General features: G+C 42.0%; 1 protein-coding gene across 4 annotated transcripts in view; it reads left to right on the top strand.

Annotated features, from left to right (window-relative positions):
- Positions 1 to 20,658, top strand: part of LOC105031085 (cGMP-inhibited 3',5'-cyclic phosphodiesterase A) — a 111,421-nt gene that overhangs the window by 75,314 nt on the left and 15,449 nt on the right. For 3 of the 4 annotated variants that reach the window (XM_013138942.4, XM_013138941.4, XM_034288340.1), the window contains 5 exons: positions 7,023 to 7,174; positions 7,974 to 8,030; positions 19,406 to 19,479; positions 19,842 to 19,984; positions 20,443 to 20,580. In XM_013138942.4, coding sequence (XP_012994396.3) covers positions 7,023 to 7,174; positions 7,974 to 8,030; positions 19,406 to 19,479; positions 19,842 to 19,984; positions 20,443 to 20,580 — 564 coding nt within the window. The remainder of the gene's footprint in view (positions 1 to 7,022; positions 7,175 to 7,973; positions 8,031 to 19,405; positions 19,480 to 19,841; positions 19,985 to 20,442; positions 20,581 to 20,658) is intronic. The other variant, XM_010905303.5, reaches the window with a different exon arrangement.

The raw sequence follows: 20,658 nt of genomic DNA, 5'->3' as shown, positions 1-20,658 counted from the left end.
CAGGTAACCAAATATAATTATAGCTGATTTGGTTAACATCTTTTAGACAGCCACTGCTTCACATATCTCTCTCATTCACTTTTGGGGTGTGGGGAGAGGTGATGGGTAATTTCAAATTAGAAATGAGTGAAGTTATTGGTTGCATTTGAAGCTTGACGTTTTACATCCAATCACAGTAATGATATTAACAAATAATTTAAGCAATGCACAGGCAATATAATTATATTTCTGCAGTTGGGGTCTTGACAGGTCTTGAAATAAAATCCTTTCTTCATTGTCTTCTTTATCCTCACAGCATGATGTTGCCACCTCCATACTTCACTCTGTGGATGGTGTGTCTTGAGGCATGGGCAGTGTTAAGTTTGCAACCACTGGAGGGTCAATTTGGCCTTGTGCTTAGGTTCATTGTTGTGCTGGAAAGTCCAAGAGGGTCCCATGTGCATCTTTCGTGCAGAAGAATGCAAATTGTCGGCCAGTATTTACTGATAACATGCTGCAAGATTGGTATTCTGTTCACTATAGGCCTTGTTGAACCCTCTCCAAACATAGCGCTTATGGTTGTGACCATAAAGCTCTATTTTGGTCACATCACTCCAAATTAAAGTGTGCCAGAAGCTTTGAGCCATGTCAAGGTTTTGTCGGGCATATTGTAACCAGGCTTTTTTGTGGCTTTGGCGCCGTAAAGGCTTCTTTCTGGCAACTCAACAGTGTTTTTGCATGATCAGTCATATTTTCAAAATCAATGCCAAAACTTCACTTTGGCAATTTCTGCCAGGGTATGCAAACTTATGAGCACAACTTTATATACATAGAGAGACTGGGGGAGTGGGAGAGGTTAGGTAGAAGTCTGTGTATTTGCAGATAATTTGTTTATGACATTGATTTGTTAATTACTGTTCCCCATACCTCTCTTACTCCCTGACCACACTGTGCAGCTGTTCTCTGTTCAAACCTGTCTCTGCGCTGAAACATTGATATTTTTAGCTTGTCTGTCTGAAACATTGAGACATGACCCTTTCTTAAAAGGAAAGCTAAGACCAACTGTAAATTTCAGCATCGCCTCAGCAAAAATAAGTTTGGGGAGGCTACTCTACAGATACACACGCACACGCTCACACACACACACACATTCACACACACACTGGGTTGTCCTCATTAGGTACCACCACTCCAGGGAGAGCCAGGAGAGCGGGCTGGCGGAGAACGTTAAGTGCCTGGGGGTGAGAACTGGAGGACGGGAGCGTGGTTAGTGGTGGTGCTGTGTATTGGTTTGCGTGTCTTGTGTGTGTATGAGTGTGTTTCTTGTGTGTGTGGTGGAAAGTCCTCTGCTGCTGTGCTTGCTTTTAAAAAAAGTTTTAACATCCACTGTGGTGCATAGTAATGTATTTCTATGGAGCGAAACTCGTGTGAAATTCTAAATGCACGTAAGGCACGCATTTACAGACACACGCAGGCAACATACACACATGTATGCGTGAATATACAGTACACAGGCTAACACACATTCACAAGCCCCCTCCCCACACACACACACAACTCCAAAATGCTGAATGCTCTAATGTGTTTGTAATATGCTGAGGCACCGAAAACTGTCTGGCTTGAGTTCATGACCACGGAGAAGAATCTCCACCGTGAATAACATGAATATCAAACACATCATCATTAACAAAACTGTTTGAAACTCCAACTAAACACGCTCTACACAGGAACCATTAACACATAACGAGAAACATCTAAATTAACCAAAAAATCTAACAACTATCCGAGAACATCATAGAACTCCTGTGTTTGCTGTATTTGACTGCATGACTTTTCAAGTTGAGCCGGCTGAGCAGACAGACAGACAAGCTTACAGCTAGACAGTCATGCAAACTGACTGGCAGGCGGACCGACTGTCAGACAGACAGACAGGCGGACTGGCTGTCTGACAGACAGACAGGCGGACTGGCTGTCAGACAGACAGACAGGCGGACTGGCTGTCAGACAGACAGACAGGCATTGGGCGGACAGACACAGACAGACAGGCAGAAGGTGCAGGAAGCAACATGAGAGAGCTCTGCCAACATAATACCGACTGTCGCAGAACAGATGGCAGCGTAGCTATTGGGAATCCCAGGGATTAGAAGGGGGGCTGGATAAGGGAGTGGGTGCTGGATGAAGTAAGGGGGCTGCTTATAGGAATGGTTTGGGTTGCTGGATGGGGGGTTGTGCAGAGACAGAGAATCTCATTAAAATGTGGCCCATGGCACAAAGCCATGATGGCGAACCGTTAACTCCCACAACCGTCCCCAGAGTGAGCACACTCTTTGATCTCTCAGATCTCAACACATCTGTATGTACGCTACAGCTCAAAGGTTTGGGGTCACTTCGAAATGTCCTTGTTTTCTAGAGATTTTTTTTATGTCCATTAAAAATAACATCAAATTGATCTGTAGCCATTGTTAATGTTGTACAGTAGGTGACTATTGTAGCTGGAAACAGCTGATTTTAATGCTATCTACCTAGGTGTACAGAGGCCCATTATCAGCAACCACCAGTCGTGTGTTCCAATGGCACGTTGTGTTTGCTAATCCAAGTTCATCATTTTAAAAGACATATCAGAATGCTCTTTATCATTAGAAAATCCATATGCAATTATGTTAACACAGCTGAAAACTGTTGTGCTGATTAAAGAAGCAATAAAACTGTCCTTCTATAGACTAGTTGAGTATCGGCTGATTACAGGCTCAAAATGTTTAGAAACAAAGAACTTTCTTCTTCAGTTCGTCAGTCTATTCTTCATTCTGAGAAGTGAAGGCTGTTGCATGCAAAGAATTGCCAAGAAACTGAAGACCTTGTACAATGTGGTATACTACTTCTTCAGATTTCCTTAACAAACTACCACCCAGTTTCCAAAAATTGTGTGATGCTGCGGAAAATGTAAAAAAAAAAAAAGAATACAATGATGTGCAAATCATTTATCCCTATGTTTAATTGAAAATAGTTCAAAGACAACAATATCAAATGCTAAAAAAAGTTCATGCCCATTTTGAATTAGATTCCAGTAACACATTTTAAAGGTTGGGAGTGAGGCATGTTTACCACTGTGTTGCATCATCTCTTCTTTTAACAATACTCTGTGTTTAGGAACTGAGCAAACCAATTGCTGGAGTTTTGAAAGTTCTTGCTTGATACATTTCATTTCAACTGCTGAAAAGTTTGGGGTCTCCTTTGTCGTGTTTTTCATTTCTTAATGCCACACATTTTTCCATTGGTGGCAGGTCTGTACTGCAGGCTGACCAGTTTAGCACTCAGACTTTTTTGCTATGGAGCCATGTTGTTGTAATATGTGCAGAATGTGGTTTGGTATTGTCTTGCTGAAATAAGCAAGGCCTTCCCTGAAAAGATGAGTCAATTGTGTATGTCAAGTGAATGACAGCATATGTTGCTCCAAATCCTGTATATATTGTTCAGCATTTAATGGTACCTTCACAGATGTGCAAGTCACCCATGCCACGTGCACTAATGCACCCCCATACCATCACGGATACTGGCTTTTGAACTGTGTGCTGATAAGAAGCTGGATGGCCCCTCTCCTCTTTAGTCCGGAGGATGCGGCGTCTATGATTCCCAAAGATTATTTTAAATGTTGATTTGTATGACAACTGGACATTTTTCCACTTTGCCTCAGTCCATCTTAAATTAGCTCAGGCCCAGAGAAGGCAGCTGCATTTCTGGATCTTGTTTATATATGGTTTCCTCTTTGCGTGGTAGAGTTTTATCTTGCATTTGTGGATGCAGCACTGTACTGTGTTCACAATAGTTTCCGGAAGTATTCCTGAGCCCGTGTAGTAATGTCCGCTCCAGAATCGTGTCTGTTTTTAATCCAGTGTTGCCTCAGGGCCCGAATATCACATCTGTCCAATATTGGTTTTTGGCCTTGTCCCTTGCGTACAGAGATTTATCCGGATTCTCTGAATCTTTTAATGATATTATGTGCCGTAAATGATAATATCCACAAATTATTTGCAATTTTGCATTGAAAAACTGTTGCACTATTTGCCTGTGCAGTCTTTCACAGAGTGGTGAACCCCACCCCATCTTTACTTCTGAAAGACTCATCCTCTCTGGGATGTTCTTTTTATACCCAATCATGTTACTGACCTGTTGCCAATTGACCTAATTAGTTGTAAGATGTTCCACCAGGATTTTCTTTGCCTTACATTACTTTTCCAGACTTTTGTTTCCCTTTTTCAAGAAACAATAACATTTCTCTGTTTCAACATGTTGTGTTTGTACTTTTTTCTATTGAATCTACGGATTTAATGATTTGCACATCATTGCATTCTATTCTTCTTTCCATTTTACACAGCATCACAACAGTTTTGGAAACAGGGTTGTATAATGTCAAAGGTCTGCAAGGTTGTAATAATTGCTGCAAATAGAGGATTATTTGACAAAAGCAAGGTCTGAAGGACACAATTATTATTTCAACCTTGTCAATTACTGAATTTCCTTTTTATTTTGCTCTATTTCTTATTCAAACTAATTTCATGTTTGTTTTCATGGAAAAATTGACATTTCTAGGTGACCCCAAACTTTTGAACAGTAGTGTATGTATCTGGAAAGAAACAACAATCCTCTTTGTCCCATTATCCACATTTAAAGAATAACTAATGTACTTAAGGACATTGGATCATTGGAAAATGTATTGGAAAATACAATTGATTGTCATACAGTAATGCTATACAGTAATACATTTTTAATCAGCCTCTTCCAAGCCGTCCTCACACAACTGAGTCTTGAATCTGTTGAGCACTGCTGAAAATGTTTTACTATATAATCATATCTTATCTAACAAGTATCTAACTACAGTATATAAAGTTGTGTCTTGTATGTCTTATCTAACTGTATAATATTGTGTTGTTGCTAGTCTTATCTAACATGTATCTAACTATATAATGTTGTGTGTTGTATGTTTTTTCTAACATGTATCTTACTGTATAACGTTGTGTGTTGTGAGTCTTATCTAACATGTATTTAAGTATATATTTGTATGTCTTATCTAACATATATATCTACAAACCCGATTCCAAAAAAGTTGGGACACTGTACAATTGTGAATAAAAACAGAATGCAATGATGTAGAAGTTTCAAATTTCAATATTTTATTCAGAATACAACACAGACATATCAAATGTTTAAACTGAGAAAAAGTATCACTTTAAGGGAAAAATAAGTTGATTTAAAATTTCATGGCATCAACACATCTCAAAAAAGTGGGGACAAGGCCATGTTTACCACTGTGTGGCATCCCCTCTTCTTTTTATAACAGACTGCAAACGTCTGGGGACTGAGGAGAGAAGTTGCTCAAGTTTATGAATAGGATTGTTGTCCCATTCTTATCTAATACAGGCTTCTAGTTGCTCAACTGTCTTAGGTCTTCTTTGTCGCACCTTCCTCTTTATGATGCGCCAAATGTTTTCTAAGGGTGAAAGATCTGGACTGCAGGCTGGCCATTTCAGTACCTGGATTCTTCTATGCAGCCATGATATTGTAATTGATGCAGTATGTGGTCTGGCATTGTCATGTTGGAAAATGCAAGGTCTTCCCTGAAAGAAACGACGTCTGGATGGGAGCATATGTTGTTCTAGAACTTGGATATAACTGTCAGCATTGATGGTGCCTTTCCAGATGTGTAGGCTGCCCATGCCACATGCACTCATGCAACCCCATACCATCAGAGATGCAGGCTTCTGAACTGAGCGCTGATAACAACTTGGGTTGTCCTTGTCCTCTTTAGTCCGGATGACATGGCGTCCCAGTTTTTCAAGATGAACTTCAAATTTTGATTTGTCTGACCACAGAACACTTTTCCACTTTGCCACAGTCCATTTTAAATTATCCTTGGCCCAGAGAAAACGCCTGCGCTTCTGGATCCTGCTTAGATACGGCTTATTTTTTGACCTATAGAGCTTTAGCTGGCAACGGCGAATGGCACGGTGGATTGTGTTCACCGACAATGTTTTCTGAAAGTATTCCTGAGCCCATGTTGTGATTTCCATTACAGCATCATTCCTGTATGTGATGCAGTGCCGTCTGAGGGCCCGAAGATCACAGGCATCCAGTATGGATTTCCGGTCTTGACCCTTATGCACAGAGATTGTTCCAGATTATCTGAATCTCTGGATGATATTATGCACTGTAGATGATGATAACTTCAAACTCTTTGCAGTTTTTCTCTGAGAAACTTCTTTCTGATTTTGCTCCACTATTTTCCGCAGCAGCATTGGGGGAATTGGTAATCCTCTGCCCTATCTTGACTTCTGAGAGATACTGCCACTCTGAGAGGCTCTTTTTATACCCAATCATGTTGCCAATAGACATGATAAGTTGCAAATTGGTCCTCCAGCTGTTCCTTATCTGTACATTTAACTTTTCTGGCCTCTTATTGCTACCTGGCCCAACTTTCTTTGGAATGTGCGCTCTCATGAAATCCAAAATGAGCCAATGTTTGGCATGACATAAAAAAATGTCTCACTTTCAACATTCGATATGTTATCTATATTTTATTGTGAATTAAATATAAGTTTATGAGATTTGTAAATTATTCCTTTCCCTTTTTTTATTCACAATTTGTACAGTGTCTCAACTTGTTTGTAACTATATAACATTTTGTGTTGTGTGTTTTATCTAACGTATCTGACTGTATAACATTGGTGTTTTATGTCTTATCTAACATGTATCTAACTATATAACGCTGTGTGTTATATGTTTTATCTAATATGTATCTTACTGTATAACGTTGTGTGTTGTAAGTCTTATCTAACATGTATCAAAGTATATCATTTGTATGTTGTATGTCTTATCTGACATGGATCTAACTATATAAAATTTAGTGTTGTATTTTTTATCTAACATGTATCTAACTATATAATGTTGAGGTATTGTATGTCTTATCTAACATGTATCTGATTGTACAATGCTGTGTGTTGCATGTCTTATCTAACATGTATCTGACTTTATAATGCTGTGTGTTGCAGCGTCTGCGTCGTGGCCTTCACCCTGGCCTGAGAAGGATCTCTTCTTCGTGGACCACCACCACCTCAGCTACGGGTCTGCCCACCATCGAGCCTGGACCAGTACGCAGGTCCAGCATTAGCATCAAACCCTTCCACGAACCACTCACCTGCAGGTAGGCTATGGTTCTGACCTCTACCCTCTTCATGACGCCATGATGTTTTTTCATCGGTTCAACCAGGAACCGAAATTGGATTCAAACAGGAATCCCCAGAAGGGTTCTCCTAGAGGAACAGCCAAACATCCCTACCAAAAACCTTTTTTGTGTACACAACTTTGTTTAAGGAAAATCTTATTAAGAACCTTTACAATAAAATGTGTGGTCCTTTATGTAGGGTCTGTGGTTATCTAAATGGGATATTGCCATCTCAAGCCTGCAGACGTGTAATTTTTTAGCACACAGTATACTCTCACCTAAAGGATTACTAGGAACACTATACTAATACTGTGTTTGACCCCTTTTCGCCTTCAGAACTGCCTTAATTCTATGTGGCATTGATTCAACAAGGTGCTGAAAGCATTCTTTAGAAATGTTGGCCCATATTGATAGCATCTTGCAGTTGATGGAGATTTGTGGGATGCACATCCAGGGCACGAAGCTCCTGTTCCACCACATCCCAAAGATGCTCTATTGGGTTGAGATCTGGTGACTGTGGGGGGCCTTTTCAGTACAGTGAACTCATTGTCATGTTCAAGAAACCAATTTGTAGCCATCAGAGGATGGGTACATGGTGGTCATAAAGGGATGGACATGGTCAGAAACAATGCTCAGGTAGGCCGTGGCATTTAAACGATGCCCCCCACACCATTACACCACCACCACCAGCCTGCACAGTGGTAACAAGGCATGATGGATCCATGTTCTCATTCTGTTTACGCCAAATTCTGACTCTACCATCTGAATGTCTCAACAGAAATCGAGACTCATCAGACCAGGCAACATTCTTCCAGTCTTCAACTGTCCAGTTTTGGTGAGCTGGTGCAAATTGTAGCCTCTTTTTCCTATTTGTAGTGGAGATGAGTGGTACCCGGTGGGGTCTTCTGCTGTTGTAGCCCATCCGCCTCAAGGTTGTGCGTGTTGTGGCTTCACAAATGCTTTGCTGCATATCTCGGTTGTAATGAGTGGTTATTTCAGTCAAAGTTGCTCTTCTATCAGCTTGAATCAGTCGGCCCATTCTCCTCTGACCTCTAGCATCAACAAGGCATTTTCACCCCCTTTTCACACCATTCTTTGTAAACCCTAGGAATGGTTGTGCGTGAAAATCCCAGTAACTGAGCAGATTGTGAAATACTCAGACCGGCCCGTATGGCACCAACAACCATGCCACGCTCAAAATTGCTTAAATCACCTTTCTTTCCCATTCTGACATTCAGTTTGGAGTTCAGGAGATTGTCTTGACCAGGACCACACCCCTAAATGCATTGAAGCAACTGCCATGTGATTGGTTGATTAGATAATTGCACTAATGAGACATTGAACAGGTGTTCCTAATAATCCTTTAGGTGAGTGTATAGTGTTAACTAGTCTAATATTTTTAGGAAACATTTTGTGTTATTTCAAGAAGTATATTAGCACTGTAAAGATGTGTCATTCACTAGAGTAAAATAAACTTCATTTTGGAAGATTGATGGTACAAAAAAGCTTTATGAAATATGTACAGTGGGGAGAACAAGTATTTGATACACTGCCTATTTTTCAGGTTTTACTACTCACAAAGCATGTAGAGGTCTGTAATTTTTATATTCACATTGTATGATTTTTAAATAATTAATTAGCATTTTATTGCATGACATAAATATTTTGAATCTCCTACCAACCAGTAAGAATTCCGGCTCTCACAGACCTGTTAGTTTTTTTTTAAAAAGCCATCCTGTTCTCCACTCATTCCCTGTATTAACTGCACCTGTTTGAACTCGTTACCTGTATAAAAGTCACCTGTCCACACACTCAATCAAACAGACTCCATCCTCTCCACAATGGCCAAGACCAGATAGCTGTGTAAGGACATCAGGGATAAAATTGTAGACCTGCACAAGGCTGGGATGGGCTACAGGACAATAGGCAAGCAGCTTGGTGAGAAGGCAACAACTGTTGGCGCAATTATTAGAAAATGGAAGAAGTTCAAGATGACGGTCATTCTCCCTCGGTCTAGGGCTCCATGCAAGGACAGGACGACTGCACCGTATTGAGGGGAGGATGGATGGGGCCATGTATCGCGAGATCTTGGCCAACAACCTCCTTCCCTCAGTAAGAGCATTGAAGATGGGTTGTGGCTGGGTCTTCCTGCATGACAACGACCCGAAACACACAACCAGGGCAACTAACGAGTGGCTCCCGTAAGAAGCATCTCAAGGTCCTGGAGTGGCCTAGCCCGTCTCCAGACCTGAAGCCAATAGAAAATCTTTGGAGGGAGCTGAAAGTCTGTATTGCCCAGCGACAGCCCCGAAACCTGAAGGATCTGGAGAAGGTCTGTATGGAGGAGTGGGCCATCTGCAGTGTGTGCAAACCTGGTCAAGAACTACATGAAACGTATGATCTCTGTAATTGCAAACAAAGGTTTCTGTACCAAATATTAAGTTATGCTTTTCTGATGTATCAAATACTTATGTCATGCAATACAATTCTAATTAATTACTTAAAAATCACACAATGTGATTTTCTGGATTTTTGTTTTAGATTCCATCACTCACACTTGAGGAGTACCTATAGTAAAAATGACAGACTTCTACATACTTTGTAAGTGGGAAAACCTGCAAAATTGGCAGTGTATCAAATACATGTTCTCCCCACTGTATTACATAGTCTTGAATAATTTACTTTAACTATTCACTTAGAATCCCACTAAGTGAATTGTTAAAAGGTCATGAATGAATGCAACAGCTGTTTCTATGTCCCTAGCAAACAACATAGATGGTACTGCTTCCTCAAAAATTCACAGGAAAAGCACCTTGGGCAATATGCCAATAAGGGTTTTAAACCCAATTGCTGTTTAATTCCAGTCCTGGAGGGCTGACACATTTAAGTTTTTTTGAAGAACCATACTATTTAGGGTAATAAAGAAACTTTGAAATAGTATTTGTAAGAATAACTATGACTTTATTTTGTAAGGGTGTAATAATAACTGTAGCTGTGTCTCTTCTGCTAATAATTACCTTAGCTCTAATTCTCTTTTGCGGTGTTGAGTCCTTTAGTTAGTACGATACTGGAGTTCAATCGGTTCACTTCACTTTAATGTTATACCCAACGTGATATTGTGTTTGTGTTAAACTATGCGTCATATTGTGGTCGTGTAAAACCCAGGGTCATATTGTAGTTGTCTTAAACCCAGCATCATATTGTGGTTGTGTAAAACCCGGCGTCATATTGTGGTCATGTTGTACTCTGCGTCATATTGGGGTCGTGTTATACCCAGCATCATATTGTGGTCATTCTAAACCCAGCGTCATATTATGGTAATGTTAAACCCAGCGTCATATTGTGGTCGTGTTATACCCAGCATCATATTGTGGTCATTCTAAACCCAGCGTCATATTATGGTAATGTTAAACCCAGCGTCATATTGTGGTCGTGTTATACCCAGCATCATATTGTGGTCATTCTAAACCCAGTGTCATATTATGGTAATGTTAAACCCAGCATCATATTGTGGTCGTGTTATACCCAGCGTCATATTGTGGTCATGTTAAACCCAGCGTCATATTGTGGTCATGATAAACCCAGCGTCATATTGTGGTTGTGTTAAACCCAGCGTCATATTGTGGTCATGTTAAACCCAGCGTCATATTGTGGTCGTGTAAAACCCAGGGTCATATTGTAGTTGTCTTAAACCCAGCATCATATTGTGGTTGTGTAAAACCCGGCGTCATATTGTGGTCATGTTGTACTCTGCGTCATATTGGGGTCGTGTTATACCCAGCATCATATTGTGGTCATTCTAAACCCAGCATCATATTATGGTAATGTTAAACCCAGCGTCATATTGTGGTCGTGTAAAACCCAGGGTCATATTGTAGTTGTCTTAAACCCAGCATCATATTGTGGTTGTGTAAAACCCGGCGTCATATTGTGGTCATGTTGTACTCTGCGTCATATTGGGGTCGTGTTATACCCAGCATCATATTGTGGTCATTCTAAACCCAGTGTCATATTATGGTAATGTTAAACCCAGCGTCATATTGTGGTCGTGTTATACCCAGCATCATATTGTGGTCATTCTAAACCCAGCGTCATATTATGGTAATGTTAAACCCAGCGTCATATTGTGGTTGTGTTATACCCAGCGTCATATTGTGGCCGTGTTAAACCCAGCGTCATATTGTGGTCGTGTTATACCCAGCGTCATATTGTGGTCGTGTTAAACCCAGCGTCATATTGTGGTCGTGTTATACCCAGCGTCATATTGTGGTCGTGTTAAACCCAGCATCATATTGTTGTCATGTTAAGCCCAGCATCATTGTGGGAATGTTAAACCCCAAGCCCAGCGTCATATTGTGTTAAACCCGGTATCGTATTCTGCTTGTCAGCATCCAAGAATCGGCTTAGGCCAGCAGATTGTCACTCAGGGAAATGGAGCATGTCCCCTGCCCCCAGCTGAAGACATTAACCTGAATAACTAAGACATGGAAGACAGTCTGTAATGCAGTAGCAGTGGAGAGACAGATGTCAGGTCTGTGCTCGGTGACCTACCTGGCCGTGTTGATTAATTCTCAATTCTTTTTCAGGGTACATTCCCTGAAAAAACACTCAAAAGGGTATGTGGGCTGCTCCTGTCGGACCACCTTTATTTTGTTTGTGTCTTGGGGGGGTTAAAGGCAAAACCATTTTCCATTGAAGAATGCGTTAGGTGTGTGTGTGTCCTCACTGAGACAGTAACACAAGGAAAATCATGCAAGGTGAGGACATTTGTCTGGTTCTTACTTTAACAAGAACCTTATTCTTGCGGTTAAGGTCAGAATTAGAGTTAGAATTAGATTTTGGATTAGGTTAAAATAAGGCACAGTTTGGTTATTGAGGTTCTAGTTAGGTTATGGTTACAGTTGGGGTTAGGGGTTAGGTAAAACAGTTATTTGTGTGTGTGTGTGTGTGTGCGGGGTCGTATGAGGAAGAGTTACACATGATGCCAAGAAAACACAGTGCTCTCTTCTCTCTGTCATGATGTTTTGGTGTTATTCCTCGTACTGTAGTTCACATGCATCCTGGAAGAGTGAGAGTGTGTGAGTCGGTGTTCCCTAAATAGAAGACGTTGTCATGGTGTTGTGCAGTACACGGACAACGTTTCCCAGGGATTTGTTACTGCAACATTGCCTGTGTTTGAACGATTAGTTGATCTGAAGAGTTAAATATAAATGAGTTAAGCACCCATTTTTACATGTGGCCTTTTGTTCGCTTGTTCTGTGTTCGTAGTTTGTTTATAAATGGGTTAATTTATTTGTATCCCCATTGACTTTTGCCCACGCAGCAGAGCTCTTCCAGGGTCCAGTGAAAATCGCAAACAGGGAAAAACTACAAAACAAACTGAAATGCTCTTTTTTTAGACAAGAACAGTTGTATATTTATATCACCACAAAATACAAATATAAAAGGCATGACTGACCTTATCACTGTTAGTCTGGGAGTTTGAACTTCCCCTTTAAGCCTGATTGAGTGTGTGTGTGTTGGACAAAAGAGACAGAAAAAGATGATGTAGAATGTGTGTGTGAGAGAGTACTGCATCTACATTGAAAATAATTGATGAGAGAGTGTCTTGTGGTTGTAATTGTCTGTAAAATATTCACTGTGACAGAACAGAGAACGTATTTTCTTTCATGTTCTCATGTTCATTTTTTTCTTTGACCCTCAACATGCTTGTAACAGACACAAAGGCTTCTCAGACGAAAACACATGCAGGAACACACATGTATTTTCATTAAACTTTAATACATTTATATCACAGATATATAACACCTTTCATTTGCCAAATGCTATTTGCATTGTTAAAAAATATCCGGCCAATATGAAGGGGTCTGAATACTTTCCGAAGGCACAGTGTATATCTTCTGAGCCGCAGCTAATGGTCTACTGGTTGTTGTCACACTTCCCTCTCAATCAGGAAGTCTATACTGGAATCTTTACACGCCGGAAGGAACACACTCCTCAGCCGTCTAACTTGATTGAATTCACAAGGTAACCAAGCCATGGAGTAGACTAGATAGAGAAAGGCAAGACAAGGGATAATATTAGGAAGTGAAAAAATATGACTGCATTATCTCACATGCTTTCACTCATGACCCTTTGTGACATCTTTATGTTATGGGTAATTTCTCATAACTTCCAATTGTTTTCCTGATCTTAAATCTGCAGTCAGGAAATAGTTTTGTGAATAGATTTTTTCAAACCTTCCCCTTTGATCTGTATATGTCATATGTTGTTTACAGTATACATGATGAAATTCTAAGTTTGAAGGTGAGTGACTTTGATGACATAAGGCACATCTAGACACACAAAGTAGAACATTAAATCACCCAAAGTAGAAAAATAAATCACCCTATTTACAACCCATGACCAAAAATACCGCAATAATGATCGGAGGTATGAAATAAGCTCTCCCAGATAACACATATTCAATTCAGAACCATATACCATGTTGTTCCAGGGCTCATGACTTCCAACCTGTCGCTCTCACCCCCAAAATCATGAAGTTCTTCGAAAGACTGGTCCTGGACCACCTTAAGCCCCTCTCTCTGTAACTAGACTTTGGACTTCCTAACCAACAGACCCCAGTCTGTCAGGATAGGCAACATCACCTCCTCCCTGATACTGAACACTGGTGTTCCACAAGGCTGTGTGCTGAGACCCCTCCTGTACTCCCTCTTCACTTACGACTGCGTTTCTGAACACAGTTCAAACACCATTGTCAAGTATGAAGACTGCACAACGGTAGTAGGCCTGATCAGTGACTATGATGAGTCAGCCTACAGGGAGGAGATCAAGCGCCTGGTGGCATGATGCACTGATGACAACCTGGCCCTCAATGCAAAGAAAACCAAGGAGCTCATTGTGGATTACAGAAACTCTAAAGGCTGCAGTCAGGCCCCAATTCTCATCAATGGCACTGAGGTGGAGCATGTGTCGATCTTCTAATTCCTGGTTGTCCACATCTCTGAGGACCTCTCTTCGACCATCAACACCTCAGCTCTGGTCAAAAAGCTGCAGCAGCGCTTGTAGTTTTGGAGGAGGCTGAAGAACGCCCGCCTGTCTTCCAAGATGCTTGTGAACTTTTACCGCTCCACAATCGAGAGCATGCTGACTAACTGCGCCACAGTGCGGTTTGGCAGATGCTCTGTGGCCGACTGGATGGCCCAGCAACAGGTGGTGAAAACCGCCCAGCACATCACTGGTGCCCAGCTCCCAGGCATTGTAGACCTCCAGCACAAGCAATGTCTGCATTGTTTCAAAGTTCATTTGTCAAATGCACCGAATAACACAGCGTCATCCTGCACAATGAAGTTCTTATGACATGGCTCCCAACATCTACGTAGTAAGAATTAAGAAAAAAAATAATAAAGCAATAAGATACAGGTCTATTTGTTCCCGCACCAGCAGGCTCGGGAACCGCTTCTTCCCAGCTACTGTAACCCTGCTGGACTCAACACTAACCACACCCACCGTGGGGTGGCACTCAACTGTGAGATACCTGCTGCAGGAGGATGAGACAGTCTAGGCACCCTTGAAATCTTCAGGTTAGAGTTAGGTTTATGTACTTGTTCAGAGTGGTTGAGTTTGGGGTTAAGTTTACATATAAATTCTGAGTGGTAATGTTAAGGGTTAAGATTAGGAAAAGTCTTTAAACAGAAATGACCGGAACTACTTTATCTGGCACTGTGATCGAACACGCAACACTTGGAGTCAGACTTGCATCTGTTAAACTCCAAATAGCGATTACCATTGACCTTAAGTCCTTGGCTTTCAATTCTTCCCCACCTGGACAAGCTTACACACACATGCGCACACACACACTCACCCCCTGTCTCTCTCGGCTGCAGTCTGCCCCAGCAATCCCCCTCCGTTCCAGCAGACAGGCAGCTTTCTCTGTTTCTCAGCAGGCTTACAGATTAGCATTGGTGGGGAGCCCAAATGAACAGGACCCTGGTGCCATGGTAAACAGACCAACCATTATTTTCTGCTTCCAGTAATCTACTCCGACTCCAGATGTGGGGAAGATAACAACAGCCAGTGTGTGTGTGTGTGTGTGTGTGTGTGCGTGGTAACATGCAGTGCAGTGGCAGAGATGTAGGCTATTGAAATTGATTGAAGTTGAAGGCCCTCCAGATGCAGATCTTTATCCAGATTGGTTGGACCGATAAGGAGACGATACCTTTCCAACTACGAAGCTTTCCAACTTCTGCTTTTGTCGGTACGTCACTGAACGGTGACTTGGATTAACTGAATGGAAAAACTCTCTTGGTAATAATATCATAATTAAGAGATTTGAGGATTAAAGACTGAATATAAAACAAGTTACAGACTCTTCTGTTTATTCCTCCACACCACCACCCTTTTAACTGTCCTCCTCCACCCCTATTTTAACTTGCCTCCACCTTCACATGTACCCCCTCTGAAACAATCAAATAACAATGCAACCCTTCAGGGATTTCCAGATAACCCATCCAGCCTCAGATGGCGGTTATTTTAAGGACAGCGGCAACCTCTCAACTCCACAAGTTCAGCTGTTCTCAGCAGCTCTCCTTTGTATCTTGTAACCTTCTGACGCATTTCAGGTGTTAATTAACATTCCTCCTCCCAAATGTTGTAGAACCTGGGGCCAAAGGTAGAGGAAATGCCAACCGTTGCCAAACAGTTAAATCTGCAGTCCAAACAAGATCCGGTTTACTGAATGAACAACAGAGATAGTGAGAGTGTTATAAGTTACACAGCAAACTCTTCAGAATCTTAAACGTGTGATTTAGCCGCAATTCTGACTAAATCTAGCTCCGTCCAAGACTTTCAGTGGGTACATTTCTCCAGCCCCACAATGGGCGTTGTTGTCCCTTCAACTGCGGATTGCCACTTTAAACCAAGGTCTCACACTGAGTCAAAGGCCCATAGTGGATCTGGTTCCGAGAAAATGGCTCTGGTGCATTTTTAAGTTGGTGCATCGGTAGGTAGGTATCCACCCCTCAACCTAATGGTCCCTGGCCTTTTACACAGACAGGGCTGTTGTGTTTTCAGTTGGCACAGGAAGGTCAGGCCAGCATGAGCGAGTGTGTGTGTGTTTGTGTTTGTGTGTGTGTGTGTGTGTGTGTGTAATGTCTAGCAGGTGTGGAATATAAAAAGGTTTGATAGTTTGGCAGGGAGGACAGTTGTAACAGAATAATAACCCCATTATTCTCAGGGGGGTCCAGGTAGTTGGCCAAAAAGGCTGTTGGTCGGCTGAAAAGGTTTCAAACGGATTTCACTGTTTTTAATGAAAGTTGAAGAACTGAGTTTGGTTTTCTGTACGCGCAGCGAGAAACTGTAACACTCTCACGAACACACACAGCAGTTACTGACTGCTGCAACCACGGGTAATCACACAACATTTTTAAAGAGAAGTCTACTGTAAAAATGCTGCTAATCAGAGATCAAAGATTTTGTGACCTGTGATTGATGGATTAATTGACTAAAAAAGCAAACAAAAGATATATGTGCATATATTGTATATATACAGCTCTGGAAAAAATTAAGAGACCACTGCACTTTTTCTTTCCTTTTCAAAAAAGTTAAAAAGGAACGTTTTGAGTGAGGAACAGAAGCGTTCAATTTGCAGTGGTCTCTTAATTTTAAGCCTTCTGTTCCTCACTCAAAACCTTCCTTTTCGACTTTTTTGGAAAGGAAAGACAAAGGTGCAGTGGTCTCTTAATTCTTTCTGGAGCTTTATGTATACAGTTGTGCTCAGAAGTTTGCATACCCTTGGAGAATTGGTAATATATGTACCATTTGTAAAGAAAACATGGGTGAGCAGGCCATTTCTTATAGCATAGGTCTTCAACCCTCTCCTGGGGACCCCCCAGCCATCTCACAGTTTCGTTTTTGCCCTGAAATAGCACACCTGATTCAACAGGTAAGGGTTTGTTAATTAATTAAAGTGCTAGCTCTGGGATTCATCTAATAGATGGAAGGGCTGGAGGGTCCCCAGGAAAGGGTTGAAGACCTATGTCTTATGGGATTCACACTCTAGTGTAGGTCAGAACAGAATAGCACAATCATAAAACAAAAAATGGCAACAAAGAACAAAATGAACTGACCCCTGTTCAAAAGTCTGCATACCCTTAGTTCTTAATACTGTGTATTGCTCCCTTTAGCATAAATGACAGCGTGCAGTCTTTTGTAATAGTTGTCTGTGAGGCCCCCAAATTCTTGCAGGTGGTATAGCTGCCCATTCGTCTCAGCAAAATGCCTCCAGGTCATGCAAAGTCTTTGGTCGTCTTGCATGAACCACATGTTTGAGATCTTCCCAGAGTGGCTCGATCATATTAAAGTCAGGAGACTGTGATGGCCACTCCAGAACCTTCACCTTTTTCTGCTGTAACCACTGGAGGGTTAACTTGGCCTTGTGCTTAGGGTCATTGTCGTGCTGGAAAGTCCAAGAGCGTCCAATACGTAGCTTTCATGCAGAAAGATGCAAATTGTCTGGCAGTATTTTCTGATAACATGCTGCATTCATCTTGCCATCAATTTTCACATTTTTCCCCGTGCCTTTAGAGCTCACCCCCCCTAACCCTAACCCTCTCCAAACATAGCGCTTATGGTTGTGACCATAAAGCTCTATTTTGGTCTCGTCACTCCAAATTACAGTGTGCCAGAAGCTGTCAGGCATATTGTAACCAGGCTTTTTTGTGGCATTGGTGCAGTAAAGGCTTCTTTCTGGCAACCCGACCATGCAACTCATTTTTTTTCAAGTATCTTTGTATTGTGTTCCTTGAAACAACCACACCGTCTTTTTCCAGAGCAGCCTGTATTTCTCCTGAGGTTACCTGTGGGTTTTTCTTTGTATCCCGAATAATTCTTCTATAATAAATAATAATAAATGGATTAATATGATCACTATCCTTAAATAAGATTTGTTTTGCATGATCAGTCATAGTTTCAAAATCAATGCCAATATTTCTCAATTTCTGCCAGGGTATGCAAACTTATTAGCAGAAGTGTGTATGTGTGGGTGTGTGTGTTTGTGTGTATTTAATAATTTAAATCCAACAAATTTACATGCTTCTGTTTTTTTCATGTCCAAAAATACAGTTAATGGAATTCCTGTTGTGTATTTGGTTTTATGTGTGTATGTTTTATGTTGTGTATTTGGTTTTATGTGTGTATGTGTACGTAGTGATATTTAGTATTATGTAGTGTGTGTAGTTTGGATACTGTATATAGTAGTTATACATTGTGTCATATCTACATTCATTATATCTACTTGAACCATTATTGTTCTTATAGCTACAACTATCTGTGTTCTTTCCTCAACAGTGACCATGTTATTCCTGCCATATTAAAGCTTATCAAATTTGAACTGAATGAGAAACCTGAGAAAAAGAAACAGAGAGACAGACAGAGGGACAGACAGACAGTCTGGTAGACAGAGAACAGGAGAGCTAGAGAGATGAACTTGATTTCAGATCGCATGATGAAACGATTGGTAAAACACCTCCCTCTGGCATGAAGTGATACTCACATGTCTTCCAATTAACTGGTTAGAATAGACTAGAATCTGGGTCATGGAACAGAGTAGACGCCAGAGCTGCAACGGTGCCATTAGGAAGGGATCTCTTTGATCTTTCAGCCGTTACAGAGGGAGACCCTCCTCCTCGCTGTCCCTCCTATTGGCCGTTACCCTGGGGTCCATTAACACTCCTATTGGCCGTTGCTCTGGTGTCCATTAACGCAGTGCCTGCTGGCCTGTCCACAGCCTAACACTGTATTTCTCTGAACACACTTCTTCCTTGTGTCCATTGTGTGTCAGTGTTGGTCAGAATGTCTTTGTGCATTTGTGTGTGTGTGTGTGCTGTTTGTTGTTGTATTTTAATCAACATTTTTTATTAAAAAGGTTGTGTTGATCGAAGCCACAGGCCATGTTTTTGGCCTGTCACTTAATAAAGACACGCATGTACTATAGCCTCCTTCAGACAGAGAGCTTCAGACAGAGAGCTTCAGAAAGAGCTTCAGACAGATGGCATCAGACAGAGATTCAGACAGAGCTTCAGACAGATGGCATCAGACAGAGAGATTCAGACAGAGCTTCAGACAGAGGGCATCAGACAGAGAGATTCAGACAGAGCTTCAGACAGCAGGCTTCAGAAAGCAGGCTTCAGACCTATCCTCCTGTCTTCACAGCTGTGGGAGGCCGTTCATCAAGCCAGGCCATGGAGACGCCTCCACAGAGAAAGGGGAGCGGGTTCACCGGACAGGTATGTCCAGCAGGCTGTATACCTCCTCTGGCTAAGATGGTCATCGATGCCAGACTTACTCAGCACACAAACACACTCCATTTCAACACTCCTGAGCTTGTTCTGTGCTGGGCTGGCTATGCAACCACCAGAGGAATTGAGCTGGAGAGGGTAGTCATTGTGTGAAATGATGACTCCTGAGTGGATGTAATAAGGTGTGTTACACAGTTTGCAGCAGTGTGTCATGATTTGCGGCAGTGCTCAACTGCTTTGCCATGTCTCCGTGGCGAAGGAAGAAAACACGATATTAACACATCTGATGTCGGGCTACCCCAGAGGAGTCCTGACTCCACGGTAACAGTCTCCCTCTGTCCCACCATCAGAGGATCAGGCGGTGGCGTCGTCCGACTACGACAGTACCCACGAGGCCAATCACAGTGACAGCAGTGACGTAGTGCAGGCGGAGGAGGGGGACGCGGAGGGGGCCAAAAGCACCCCCCAAAGCCTCCTCATGCTACCTCCTGAGGTAAGGACCGCAGAGGATACTCCTTCCATGGCGGAGGACTTTACTAGCATTCCCTTGATTCCTTACGTCCTCTCTCTCCTCGCCAACTCGTCTCCTTCTCAAAGCCAATTGGATCAGATGGTGAAAGAGGAGGCATCCAATGGGTTTTGAGAATGACGTGGATGTGAAGAATGAAGTTGAAGCAGAGGCACAACCACCTAAAGAAAACAACGTCTTAAACATTGACAAGTTGAACAGACATGAATTCTCTCGCGAGGGGGGCATGTCGGCAGGCAATCAGTTTTACAAAGCCAGAGTGTTCAGTGTAATGACAATCCGTGACCCCTTTATAACATGCATGTAGTATGATCTCTGGAGGACACGGACGGAAAGTATTTGTGATGTGGTCAATGCAGCTAAGAGACATGTGATACGGGTGAATGACCTCCTTACGATGTATCATAACGTGTTTATTTTAGGACCAGCCCCTCCTGGCCCCGGAGCCCTTAGTGATGGAGGGCTTAGAGCCTCTGATGAGCCAACTCAACAACTGGAACTTCCCCATCTTCAGCTTGGTGGAGAAGACCCAGGGCCAGTGTGGGCGGATCCTCAGCCAGGTGAGCCAATTGGATGGGCTGATAGCCAGCCATGTGTCAGACCACTGGAGCAGTCCTAGTGTCAGTAAACAGTGTGTA

This window comes from Esox lucius, chromosome 19 (genome assembly GCF_011004845.1).
Source record: "Esox lucius isolate fEsoLuc1 chromosome 19, fEsoLuc1.pri, whole genome shotgun sequence".
In the NCBI taxonomy this organism is placed as follows: domain Eukaryota; kingdom Metazoa; phylum Chordata; class Actinopteri; order Esociformes; family Esocidae; genus Esox; species Esox lucius.
This window is presented reverse-complemented; position numbering and strand designations above follow the sequence as displayed.